The 14,079-nt window shown below is 39.3% G+C and overlaps 1 protein-coding gene across 3 annotated transcripts; it reads right to left on the bottom strand.

Moving 5' to 3' along the window:
- Positions 1-3,519: 3,519 nt before the first annotated feature.
- On the bottom strand, positions 3,520-7,126 carry LOC121819736 (sperm-associated acrosin inhibitor-like). 3 transcript variants are annotated; one of them, XM_042251027.2, is made up of 5 exons: positions 6,752-7,126; positions 6,447-6,584; positions 5,269-5,300; positions 4,864-4,979; positions 3,520-4,077 (listed from the first exon to the last, which is right to left on the bottom strand). In XM_042251027.2, the coding sequence occupies exons 2-5, from the start codon at positions 6,511-6,513 to the stop codon at positions 4,056-4,058; spliced, it is 237 nt and encodes a 78-aa protein (XP_042106961.1). In that variant the 5' UTR covers positions 6,514-6,584; positions 6,752-7,126; the 3' UTR covers positions 3,520-4,055. The 3 variants fall into 3 exon arrangements, with proteins under 3 accessions (XP_042106961.1, XP_042106959.1, XP_042106960.1); XM_042251025.2 differs by having other exon boundaries at positions 5,269-5,303; positions 6,752-7,118; XM_042251026.2 differs by having other exon boundaries at positions 5,269-5,303; positions 6,804-7,118.
- Positions 7,127-14,079: the final 6,953 nt, after the last annotated feature.

The following is a 14,079-nucleotide window of genomic DNA, read 5'->3' as shown; positions in this document are numbered from 1 at the left end:
GAAACGACTTAGCAACTAAACCACCACGACGTGGTTTTACAATTATACAAATGATAACTGCCACAATGACTATAATCAAAACAGAAAAATAATAACAATTGTTCATAAGGATGTGGTGAAACTGTAATGTCATGCATTGTTGGTGGAAATATAAGAAGCCACTTTGGATAATGGGCCTCTCTGGTGGCTCAGTGGTAAAGAATCCACCTGCAGCGCAGAAGACACAGGAGATGTGGATTCGGTCCTTGGGTCAGAAGATCCCCTGGAGAAAGGCACAGCAACCCACTGCAGTATTCCTGCCTGGAGAATCTCCTGGACAGAGGAGGCTGGTGGGCTACAGTCCATAGGGTTGCAAAGAGTCAGACATGACTGAAGCAACTGAGCACACATGCACACACTTTAGATAATGGGCTCTTACAAAGTGGTTCTTAAAAATTTCAGCATACACCTAACATATGAATCATCCTTTCTGTTCCTGCTATTCACTCAAGAGAAAAAGAAACAGAAAAACATTTGTCCACACAAATACTCGTGCACTAATTTTCAATGTAGCATTATTCTTAATAGCCAAAAAGTGAAAATAATTCAAGTGCCCATCAGCTGGTAAATAAACACACTGTCATTCATTCATCAAGTAAAAATAATGAACTACTAATAAATGATAGAGTATATGAACTTACAAGTTATCATGCCTAGTGGAAGAGGCAAATTAGAAACAACTGCATCATGCTTCATTTTATTTATGTGAAACATCCTAAAAAAGGCAAAACAGTATGGGGAGGATGTAGGTTAGTGGTTGCCTGGAGATGTGAATGGGAAGGATTATCTGCATTCAAGCCTGAAGAACTTTTAGGGGGTGATGAAAATAATTTAAATAGGATCACACTGAAGGTGGCATATTTCTGTATATTTATAAAAATCATTGTATTATTCCTAAAAATGTTTACAATTTTGGTAAGTAAATATATCCATAAATCTGTTTTTAAAGTAATATGATAGCACATTCTCTATTAAAATTGCCTTTTCATTGTAAAAATGGAATGTTTTAAATATTGTGACAGTCCCATCTCACTTTTATGTAGCTGAAGTATGGAGCCAATGTCTGATGAGATTTTTTTAAGAACTAAGTTAGCTAACAGGTGGGAAATGGCCTACTGCAGCTTTTGTAGATAAAAGCACTCAAAGAAAAATCCCATTTGATAATAGATAATAACTTTAGCCAGCACAGTGAAAAATCCTAGAGAACACTGATACTCAGTTTTACTGACCATCTTATCCTTATTGTCTGTTCTACTATTTCACACATAGTAGTGGGAGAGTCAATTACTAGTCAGGTTGATAAAAAAAAGTCCAGGGGGGTGGAATGCAAAAGTAGGAAGTCAAGAAATACCCAGAGTAATAGGTAAATTTGGCCTTGGAGTACAGAATGAAGCAGGGCAAAGGCTAATAGAGTTTTGCCAAGAGAACACACCGGTCATAGCAAACACCCTCGTCCAACAACACAAGAGAATACTCTACACATGGACATCACCAGATGGTCAATACTGAAATCAGATTGATTATATTCTTTGCAGCCGTAGATAGAGAAGCTCTATACAGTCAGCAAAAACAAGACCGGAGCTGACTGTGGCTCAGATCATGAACTCCTTTTTGCCAAATTCAGACTTAAATTGAAGAAAGTAGGGAAAACCACTAGGCCATTCAATTATGACCTGACTCAAATCCCTCACAGTTATACAGTGGAAATGAGAAATAGATTCAAGGGACTAGATCTGATAAACAGAGTGCCTGGAGAACTATGGATGGAGGTTTATGACATTGTACAGGAGGCAGGGATCAAGACCATCCCCAGGAAAATGAAATAGGGGGAAAAAAAAAATGGTTGTCTGAGGAGGCCTTACAAATAGCTGTGAAAAGCAGAGAAACGAAAGTCAAGGGAGAAAAGGAAAGATATACCCGTTTGAATACAGACTTCCAAAGAATAGCAAGGAGATATAGGAAAGCCTTCCTCAGTGATCAATGCAAAAATAGAATGGGAAAGACTAGAGATCTCTTCAAGAAAATTAGAGATACCAAGGGAATATTTCATGCAAAGACGGGCTCAATGAAGGACAGAAATGGTATGGACCTAACAGAAGCAGAGATATTAAGAGGTGACAAGAATACACAGAAGAACTATACAAAAAAGATCTTCATGACCCAGATAATCATGATAGAATGATCACTCATCTAGAGCCAGACATCCTGGAATGTGAGGATTCCAGGGCCTTAGGAAGTTGACCTGAGGAAGCACCCCTACAAACAAAGCTAGTGAGGGTGAACTGCACCTAGGAAGAAGGGTCTGTCTCTATGACAGAGTGTTTTTGCACACAGATATTGTTATAGATCCTGAAGCCTTAGAACCAACTATGTGACTCAGCTTTCAGCGTTTCAACAGACATTATGAGAACTCTGGGAGGTGACCCCTGACCCAGCCTCCACAATTGGTCTAATTGCTGGTTCTGCGGAGCACTCCTCATCGATTGAAGGCTTGACGTGGTGGGTTTCTCCCCTTCAAGGTAAGGACTTTCTTCAATTCTGGGAATATCTTCACCAACAACAATCATATGTGACACCTCTTCTTGATCTGATGACATCTAGAAATCCTAAGATGGGCTGATATCATGCATTGTACCTTAACTATGGACATAATGTGACTTTTAATTTTGATTATGTTTTAATTTGGTTTAATGACTATTTTGCCTTGTATCTATAACTGTATAATGGGGTTTGTCTCTAACCATATGAAAGCTTTTAGGTTACAAATTGTTGTCTAGGCTCCTATAAGTGCCACAGCCTCCTCCAACTACTGGGGGCCCTGGATCAGAGACTCTATATGAGGGTTAGGAGAATATGTTGCCTCAACAATTCAGGGATGATGCCCTTCAACAGAAGGACATAGTTATGGAATAAAAATGATGCCCCTTTCCCTTGGCAACATAATTCTCCTAAAAGAAAAGGGAGGGATGAGAGAGTCATTTTCTAGGCAGATTGATAAGAAGTCCAGTGTCCCGAAGGAGGAGAAAGGAGTTCAGGGCCCTCAAGGAGAAAGGGGTCTGGGGCTCTCAAGGAGAAAAGAACAAACCTGGTTTTCTACATTGCTTTATCTTAGTCAATATGATAATGTATCTTGATAGAGGTCATGTTTCTCCTTAACAAGAACCTTCTGACTAATCTTGTTATTTTAAGACTATATTGTGGGAGGGGTCTGGTAAGACCCTTCTATTGTTAGTTCTAATCTTGTTAATTTAAGATGTCTGTTGTGAGAGTGGGTCTGGTAAAAGTATATAAGGCCTTGATAAGACTTGTGAGTTGAGGGCATTTCTCTGACCCTCTTCTGATGTCTATGTTGGACGGTTTCTCTGACCCTTCCGATACTTTAGTAAAACTCTGCTACACAAAAACTCGTGAGTGATCAAGTTTGGTCCCTGGTCCCAAAGCTAAATCTTCTTCAGAGATCATGAATCCAAACTGACATCGTTCACTGTAAGCTCTCAGTAGGCTTTTATGTAATTTATTGAATAAAAATTAAAGAACACATGTATCGATATACCATGTTTACTGAACTACTTTAGAAGCATCTGTAAAAAAAAGATTATACAACTAAATGAATGTATTTTTATATCCTAATGGGCAATATTCCCTTTATTATAAAAAAGAAAGATTTTTAAAAAGACTAAATCATTAACTTTTTTGAATGAAATATTTAAGATTTTAAGTTGTATTAGGTTTTATGACATCAAACATATTTAAGATATTTTTCAAACTGTCACTGAATAATCAAACATGGAGAATCAAAGTCCTGAAATAAAAAAATCTTGGAATTAGCAGTAACTTTGAAATTCTATTTTCCATCTCATGTTCCATAAGAGGATTTATCTGATCATCTGTGAATTTAAGGACCCAGTTGAAAGAAATCAAATTCTAATTGTAGAATTGACTGCAAAATTAGATCACATTAGAACTATAAAGGTGTATATCTTCATCAAAATTCAACAAACACCAAAATGATCAACTTAAAAATTTTCACGAAGAACCCTATAGAGAAAAGAAGGAGAAAGAAAAACAAATTAGCAAGATAGTATTTTAAACTTCATGATAAGTGTATCAAGTGCTTCCTAATGAGGAGTCTGAACTTGGGACAGGATGGAGAGGCTGTGCTCCTGTTTTGTAAGGAACTGGGCTGCAGCTTATTCCTGGCCCTGAGTTTCTGCTGTGGTAGAAACTCCTGCATGCTGGTTCTGGCTCATACTTTGAATCTGCTGTATCTGAGAAAGGGGAGGATTAGGGAATGTGTTTGTGATCCTTGAGAAGGAGATGACGAAGTTTGGTAGATGTGTCATAGACTACTACCCTGCAGTCTGAGAAAGGTTTGAAAGGTTGTCTTGGGGGTTTAGAGGACCATCAGAAGAATCCCTTTCTAGGAGGAATAGTGCATTGTGATTGATTTCAGACTACACCCATAGGGTCCTGTGTCAGTTAATAGTTGCTGAAGCTGAAGATCTGCTCATGGCAATACCAATATTTACTGTGCAGCCTCAGGGCTTCTGAATTACCGTACATTAGTCTGCTGTTAGTAGATAATAACTGATTTTCAGAACATTCTGCATGGTTATGTAGAGAGCTCTAAAGCAGTACTCCTTTTCAGAAATTAGAACTTTAAGGAAAAGTACAAGTGTGTACAGGACATCTTTTATGTATGGTTATGACAGTTATTTCGTGCATATGCTGTGTTTAGGTTATCGGCACTATGAATTTTCCTATTCTTTTGAAATGACTTCCTGATTACTCTGGAAGAGAAAATATTTACTGTCATATGCTTACATCTTTTCACTGCAGAGAATACATATATTACGGTAAGTCTGACCATTGGTTGCACAGACTGGCTCATGTTCTCCAGTACAAACGTAAGATGAAAGTATGAATGACATGCAGTTTGTCTGAAAAATATTAAACAAAAACATGGAACTTATCAAATAACAGAGTAAAAAACGTTCTTCAAGTCTAATATGAAATGCCCCACATCTAAATGGGATAAATATATTCTGTATATAAGTTTAAGAACAAACCTCAATAGAACCACTACCCATTTAAAATGTAAAATATTGTCAATATTTTTTATGTCCATTATACTTCACAAAACGACCACACAATTTTGTTGTTAAAATTTACAACATTAAAAATGTTATTATCATTTTTAACTTCCTAAAGAGTTAAGTGTTATCTTACCTTATGCATTTTTATTTTATATCGGAGGAAAGCTTCTGGGAAAGAAGAGATAAAAATGATACAGGATGAAAACAGGCATAGTCTCTGGTAGTAAGTGACACATCTTAGTAGCAGAAATGAAAATTGCCTATGCTAACAATACAAATACGACTGCAAAACACTAAGTTCACAAAATAGAACAAAATCAAAAAACACTTTTTAGTTCCCAGATTAATCTCACAGTGTGAAAAGTAATGCTCTTTTTCTTTTTCTTTTTTTGCCATGCCTTGAGGAATATAGAATTTTAGTTCTCCAACCAGTGATTGAACTTATCCCCCTGTGTAGTGGTATCATGGAGTCCTAACCATTGAATTTCCTGTATTATTTTTTTAACTATTCCCATCACCTTGCTTTAGAGATACCATTGTCTTTTCATCTTTGTAGTTGAGATCCTCATCAAAGAAAACAAAGAAAGAAGTCACTTAATTATGAAGAAATTAATCAGTACTACCTGGTGGCTCAGTGGGTAAAGCGTCTGCCTCCAATGTGGGAGACCGGGTTCAATCCCTGAGTTAGGAAGATCCCCTGGAGAAGGAGATGGCAACCCACTCCAGTACTCTTGCCTGGAAAATCCCATGGACTGAGAAGCCTGGTAGGCTACAGTCCGTGGGGTCGCAAAGAGTTGGACACGACTGACCAACTTCACTTCACTTCAACCTTACTGTATAAATTGTGAAATTTATTTAGCCACCATAAGCTTTAAGGAAGGTAACCCAGTGACAAGGTCAACAATGAGTTCCCTTCTTACACAAGGCCTTGAAAAAGAGGAATCAGCTGGCAAACACCAAATCAGATTGTCAAGAAATACCAGATCTAGGAGAAATCATTTCTCCTCACACTTTGCATATAACAACAATGGAATTGAGCCCCTGTAAGGAAGAAGAATTTAAAGTTCTTGAGTTACAGATGAACAAAACATAAAACCTACTGTTCATTCAAACCCACTACTCTGTCTTCACTCATCTGATGTGGGAAATGAAGAAAAGCAGCCATTGCTGCAGTTTAAAACAAGACATCTGTTACATGTGCAGTTTCACTTTACCAGTTTAAGGATTACAGACCCAATAGAGTTGGTTTACAGCAGTTGTTTACTGAATTTTCTAGGGTCTGTTTAACTCAGAGCTGGAAAATTTACTCACCAGAGCAAAGAAGAAATGCAAAGAAAATGATGAAAACAGCTTTGATCCATGATGAGAAGAAAGACATTTTATCAAGTCAGTAGATGAAAACTTTATAATGGTTGATAACTCACGAACAGAGAAAAATCCTGATTTTTCCTATAAATAGATAAACAGAATCTATAGTCCACACTATAGTCCAATCAATAGTTCCTTTGGTAAAGGAACCATTCCAGTCCCCTAGATTACTAATTTAGATGAACCATTTCCTTTTTTCTTCTTCCAACCCTCAGATTCAAGACATAACCTGTAGGCTGCATAGATACCTGAGAAAGGCGTGGGACAAGGTCTTGTTTGCACGGAAAAGAGGCTGCTTACCTTCCTTCCCAGCTCTGTATGTCAGCTCATAAGGAACCTGGCTACAGGTCGGAAAACATGCGCACGTGGGGCCGCCCTCCCAGCAGTTCTGCACACCAGGGCTAACGCCTGCGGTTCCACACCTGAACTACCTGGCACAGACAGATTGTGGAGCGTGAGGCCAGCAGCTTTTGAAACTATCTACTTCACCTTTTCTCTTCAAGTCTCTCCTTAGTCTCCCCAGCTAAGTTGTTCTTCTTGATACAGAAAGGAGCTCAGTGGGGAAAGACAGAAGCCCCAGGACAGATAAAACACAGAGATATTCTTTGCCTTCACAGGGGCTGTCAAGTAAGTTCTTGAGAGATGCTTCACAAACACCCCTCAACAGATCTTCCCTCAGCAGGAGGTATGAGGACAACTTGATCTGATGAATCCAGATTTATGGGGAAGAGACCCAGTTTAAAAAATATATATATATATATATATATATATATATATATATATATATATAAAATAGATTTTAAGATAGAGAGGATATGTGAAAGGTTTCTAAGTGATTGAGCTGGAAAGAAACAAGAGGATTTAAGCAAGAAGAGTTTTGTGAACTATAATTACATATATACCTTTGACCCTCATCTTTCAATACCAGGATTGAATTATACTCAATTGAAAAATATTTTTTATTCTATTTTATTTATTTTTTTTACTTTGAGATAATAGTAGATTTACAATTGTAAGAAATAATAAGAGAAATCCAGTTTGACCAGTTTCCCCTAATGGTTACATCATGTAAAACTATTATACAATTTTACAACCAGTACTTGATGTTAGCTAGAAACCTTTTTAGGAGTCCATGACCAAGAATGTGGAACAAGTGTGTGTAGGCGAGGCCTGGGCAATGGTCTATTTTTAAAGTTCTCAGATACCTCTCAGGACCAGCCAGGTTTGGGCAAGCCTGGCTCAGGGCACAGGATGTGAATTTCTGGGATAGAAGAGAAAGAAGGCTGGGAAGTTAAGCTGAGAACACATGGAGTGATGCCCTGAATTTTTGTTCAATAATTTTATCTTCACAGCATAGGTAATGAAAGACACTGAAGGCATTTCAAGTAAATGAGAGATTTGATCAGAGTTATCTTTTCCTTATTAACTAATCTACCTCATAGTCTGAGTCATTGGAAAGGGCTTGGGCAGTTCAAAGATCAGGGTACAAATTCAGTCTATCCTTTATTAACTTTGACTCAGTATTTAGACTTTCTAGGCAATGGCACCCCACTCCAGTACTCTTGCCTGGAAAATCCCATGGACAGAGGAGCCTGGTAGGCTGTAGTCCATGGGGTCGCTAAGAGTTGGACATGACTGAGCAACTTCATTTTCACTTTTCACTTTCATGCACTGGAGAAGACAATGGCAACCCACTCCAGTGTTCTTGCCTGGAGAATCCCAGGGACGGCGGAGCCTGGTGGGCTGCCACTTATGGGGTCGCACAGAGTTGGACACGACTGAAGTGACTTAGCAGCAGCAGTGTAACTTTGCTTATTTTAAATGTGAGGGTAATATATCCACATGCCTTTGTTCGTCTTAAATGTTACATGTAAAATACTTAAACTATTTCCCTTCAAGTTGTGTAGTTGGGAGATATTTGTCATTCGGTTACTGTGCCTTTTCAAAGTGAAGAGAAACATGGTTTAGAAAGAAACATTTAAGATTATTAATTTATTAGGCCAACTTAATTGAAGGACCCACATATAGTAAAGTAACTATTATGCTTAGAGTAGCTCTTGGATTTAATTATTTAGATGCCATCAGAGATGCCTATGATGGACCAATTCATATACTGCAGGATATTTTAGGGAAAAGTAAACTGAAGCTTAAAGGGGAAGTTATAGAGAAGCTCTTTACATACCATGCACTTAAATTTATTTATCAACAGAGATTAAGAGGAGGAGAGACAATCTGACTCACAGCAGGCTATAAAATTTTGAAATTCACCAGAAAAGGAAATGTTAGACTTGAGGATTTTTTAATATTAACTTCATAACAAAAAAAAGATGTATATTTTCTTCAAATTGTGGCAGGGATGGTGGTGAGAAAGAAAACACTTGAGTTGAGAAGATAGATATTTTAACAGAGAGAGAATAGGAACATAGAGCAGTTTCCATCTTTCCCAAGTCAGTATTACTGTAAATAGGGAGCAAAGAAACTCACCATTCTAGGCCATACTAGAGATGAGCTACATGGATTTAATTTAAACACTAGTGTTTTAATTTAAAACACTAGCTCCACCTAATACTGGACCCTCCTCCAGGTAACTGTATAATACAGGTTTTTTTTTTTTTTTTAGACCACATACATTTAAAAACTGAATTATTCAAGGGCATATATACTAAATGTTCAAAAGTGATTGGATTCTTCTAATGAGATTCATATCTCAGAGCCCAAAGGGATTTGATAACAGTTAAGACCAGTAGACAAAAGAGTTGGATTGGAATTGGGCAGTTCTTCATGGACATGTGTTTGGAGGTTAGAGAATGATGCTTTTTAAAAAAATGTTTATTGAAATATTGTTGATTTACAATGTTGTGTCAGTCAGTCTCAGGTGTACAGCAAAATGATTGTTCAGTTCAGTTCAGTTCAGTCGCTCAGTCGTGTCTGACTCTTTGTGACCCCATGAATCGCAGCACGCCAGGCTCCCCTGTTCATCACCATCTCCCAGAGTTCACTCAGACTCACGTCCATCGAATCCGTGATGCCATCCAGCCATCTCATCTTCAGTCATCCCCTTCTTCTCCTGCCCCCAATCCCTCCCAGAATCAGAGTCTTTTCCAATGAGTCAACTCTTCTCATGAGGCGGCCAAAGTACTGGACTTTCAGCTTTAGCATCATTCCTTCCAAAGAAATCCCAGGGCTGATCTCCTTCAGAATGGACTGGTTGGATCGCCTTGCAGTCCAAGGGACTCTCAAGAGTCTTCTCCAACACCACAGTTCAAAAGCATCAATTCTTCGGTGCTCAGCTTTCGTATAGTCCAACTCTCACATCCATACATGACTACTAGAAAAACTATAGCTTTGACTAGATGGACCTTTGTTGGCAAAGTAATGTCTCTACTTTTGAATATGCTGTCTAGGTTGGTCATAACTTTCCTTCCAAAGAGTAAGCGTATTTAATTTCATGACTGCAGTCACCATCTTCAGTGATTTTGGAGCCCAAGAAAATAAAGTCTGCCACTGTTTCCACTGTTTCCCCATCTATTTCCCATGAAGTGATGGGACCAGATGCCATGATCTTAGTTTTCTGAATGTTGAGTTTTAAGCCAACTTTTTCACTCTCCTCTTTCACTTTCATCAAGAGGCTCTTTTGCCGTAAGGGTGGTGTCATCTGCATATCTGAAGTTATTGGCATTTCTCCCAGAAATCTTGATTCCAGCTTGTGCTTCCTCCAGCCCAGTGTTTCTCATGATGTACTCTGCATATAAGTTAAATAAGCAGAGTGACAATATACAGCCTGGACGTACTCCTTTTCCTATTTGGAACCAGTCTGTTGTTTCATGTCCAGTTCTAACTGTTGCTTCCTGATCTGCATACAGATTTCTCAAGAGGCCGGTCAGGTGGTCTGGTATTCCCATCTCTTTCAGAATTTTCCAGAGTTTGTTGTGGTCCACACAGTCAAAGGCTTTGGCATAGTCAGTAAAGCAGAAGTAGATGTTTTTCAGGAACTCTCTTGCTTTTTTGATGATCCAACAGATGTTGGCAATTTTCTCTCTGGTTCCTCTGCCTCTTCTAAAACCAGCTTGAACATCAGGAAGTTCACGGTTCACGTATTGCTGAAGCCTGGCTTGGAGAATTTTGAGCATTACTTTGCTAGTGTGTGAGATGACTGCAATTGTGTGGTAGTTTGAGCATTCTTTGGCATTGCCTTTCTTTGGGATTGGAATGAAAACTGACCTTTCCCAGTCCTGTGGCCACTGCTGAATTTTCCAAGTTTTCTGGCATATTGAGTGCAACACTTTCACAGCATCATCTTTGAGGATTTGAAATAGCTCAACTGGAATTCCATCACCTCCACTAGCTTTGATTGTAGTGATGCTTTCTAAGGCCCACTTGACTTCACATTGCAGGATGTCTGGCTCTTGCTGAGTGATCACACCTTCATGATCATATGGGTCTTGAAGATCTGTCTTGTACAGTTCTACTGTGTATTCTTGCCACCTCTTCTTAATATCTTCTGCTTCTGTTAGGTCCAGACCATTTCTGTCCTTTATTGAGCCCATCTTTGCATAAAATGTTCCCTTGGTATCTCTAATTTTCTTCAAGATATCTCTGGTCTTTCCCACTCTATTGTTTTCCTCTATTTCTTTGCATTTATCACTGAGGAAGGCTTTCTTATCTCTCCTTGTATTCCTTGGAACTCTGCATTCAAATGGGTATATCTTTCCTTTACTCCTTTGCTTTTCATTTCTTTTCTTTTCAAAGCTATTTGTAAGGCCTCCTCGGATAGCCATTTTGCTTTTTTGCATTTCTTTTCCATGGGGATGGTCTTGATCCCTGTCTCCTGCACAATGTCATGAACCTCATTCCATAGTTCATCAGGCACTCTGTCTATCAGATCTAGTCCCTTAAATCTATTTCTAACTTCCACTGTATAATTGTTAGGGATTTGATTTAGGTCATATTTGAATGATCTAATGCTTTTCCCTACTTTCTTCAATTTAAGTCTGAATTTGGCAATAAGGGGTTTATTATCTGAGCCACAGTCAGCTCCTGGTCTTGTTTTTGCTGATTGTATAGAGCTTGTCCATCTTTGGCTGCAAAGAATATAATCAGTCTGATTGTGGTGTTGACCATCTGGTGATGTCCATGTGTAGAATCTTCTCTTGTGTTGTTGGAAGAGGATGTTTGCTATGATCAGTGCGTTATCTTGGCAGAAATCTATTAGCCTTTGCCCTGTTTCATTCTGTACTCCAAGACCAAATTTGCCTATTACTCCAGGTGTTTCTTGACTTCCTACTCTTGCAATCCAGTCCCCTATAATAGACATCTTTTTTGGCTGTTATTTCTAAAAGTTCTTGTAGATCTTCATAGAACCGTTCAACTTCAGCTCTTCAGCATTACTGGTCGGGATGTAGACTTGGATTACTGTGATACTGAATGGTTTGCCTTGGAAATGAACAGAGATCATTCTGTCATTTTCGAGATTGCATCCAAGTTCTGCATTTCAGACTCTCTTGTTGACTATGATGGCTACTCCATTCCTTCTCAGGGAATCTTGCCCACAGTAGTAGATATAATAGTCATTTGAGTTAAATTCACCCATTCCAGTCCATTTTAGTTCACTGTTTCCTAAAATGTCGACGTTCACTCTTACCATCTCCTGTTTGATCACTTCCAATTTGCCTTGATTCATGGACCTGACATTCCAGGTTCCTATGCAATATTGCTTTTTACAGCATCGGACCTTGCTTCTATCACAAGTCACATCCACAACTGGGTATTGTTTTGCTTTGGCTCCATCTCTTCATTCTTTCTGTAGTTTTTTTCTCCACTGATCTCCAGTAGTATATTGGTCACCTACCAACCTGGGGAGTTCATCCTTCAGTGTCCCATCTTCTTGCCTTTTCATAGTGTTCAGGGCTTCTCAAGGCAAGAATACTGAAGTGGTTTGCCATTCCCTTCTCCAGTGGACCACATTTTGTCAGAACTCTCCACCATGAACCATCCTTCTTGGGTGGCCCTACACGGCATGGGTCATAGTTTCATTGAGTTAGACAAGGCTGTGGTCCATGTGATCAGATTGGTTGGTTTTCTGTGATTGTGTTTTTCAGTCTGTCTTCCCTCTGATGGAGAAGGATAAGAGGCTTATGAAAGCCCCCTGATGTGATAGACTGACTAAGGGGGATACTGGGTCTTGTTCTGATGGGCAGGGCTGTGCTCAGTAAATCTTGAATCCAATTTTCTGTTGATAGGTGAAGCTGTGTTCCCTCCCTGCTATTTACGAGGGGCCACACTGTGGTGGAGGTAATGAAAATAATAGGAACTTCCCTCAAAAGATCCCAGGCACGTACTGCTACAGTCCATGCCCCCAACCCTGCAGCAGGCCAGCACTGACCCACTGCTTCACAGGAGACTCCTGGATACCCACAGTCAAGTCTCCTTTGGGGTCATTGTTCCTTTTCCTGGGTCCTGGTGCACAAGGTTCTGTTGTGCCCTCCAAGAGTATGTTTTTCAGTCCTACGTAAGTTCTGGCAGTTCTATAGTGGGGTTAATGGTGACATCCTGCAAGAGGACTTCTATCATACCCACACCAGAGCCCCTATCCCTGTGGCAGACCACTGCTGATCTGTACCTCCACAGGAAACACTCAGACACAGTTCCATCTCAGTCTTTGTGGGGTCCCTGGGTCCTGATGCGCACAAGGTTTGTTTGAGCCCTCTGAGCATCTCTGGCAGGAACAGGGTTTGATTCTCAACGTGAATTTGCTGCTCCTACTGTTTTGCTGGGGCTTCTCCTTTGCCCTTGGACGTGGGGTATCTCCTCACAGCTGCTCCAGTGCCTACCGTCTTACCAGGGTTTTTCTGACCTTGGAGTAGTGGCCATGTGGCGCTGGAGCAGCAACCGGCTGAGAGGAGATACCCCATGTCCAAGGTCGGGAGCAGTGCCTGTGCTTCACTAGAGCAGCCCTGAAGAGACACCCCACCTCCAAGGTCAGGAGCGGTAGCTGCACTTCGCTGGACAACTGTATGGAGATACCCCATGTCCAAATAAAAGAATACATATATGAATTTAGCAGCATTCACTGAATAATGTTTTTATATATGTATTCTATAATAAAAAAAACCATGAAAGTAGTTGAATTCATTTTTATAATGTGGCTCCATATTTGTACATTTTAATGGATACTTTCATTAAGAATTAATACTAAGGAAAGTAAGTGAAAGTAACTCCCATGTAGATTATCTCTTAGAGGTGAAAATATTTACTGAAAGGAAGAGCAGATCTGATATCACATATGTAGCAACTTGAAACTTGCTTTCTAGCAGTCTGCATTTCTGCCATTAAAACCAAACTTTAAATAAGTTTTTGACCAATCAAATTTCATTCAGTTTCTTGTTGCCTCAGAGGTAAAGAGAAATAGAGGAGCATCAGACTTGGACTACAAATGAATATCCTAGATCGGTAAAAGCAGAGTTGGCTGGCCTGCCAGGATCACTGAACTGTCTCTTGATGCTTCATGAGAGAGAAAATAACATAATTTTTTTTCTCCCAAACTTCAGAAATCATGCAATATTTTGAATAGTCTCTG

The sequence above is a fragment of the Ovis aries genome, chromosome 5 (assembly GCF_016772045.2).
Source record: "Ovis aries strain OAR_USU_Benz2616 breed Rambouillet chromosome 5, ARS-UI_Ramb_v3.0, whole genome shotgun sequence".
Lineage (NCBI taxonomy): Eukaryota > Metazoa > Chordata > Mammalia > Artiodactyla > Bovidae > Ovis > Ovis aries.
The sequence above is the reverse complement of the archived record's forward strand: the minus strand, read 5'-3'. Positions and strand labels throughout refer to the sequence as shown.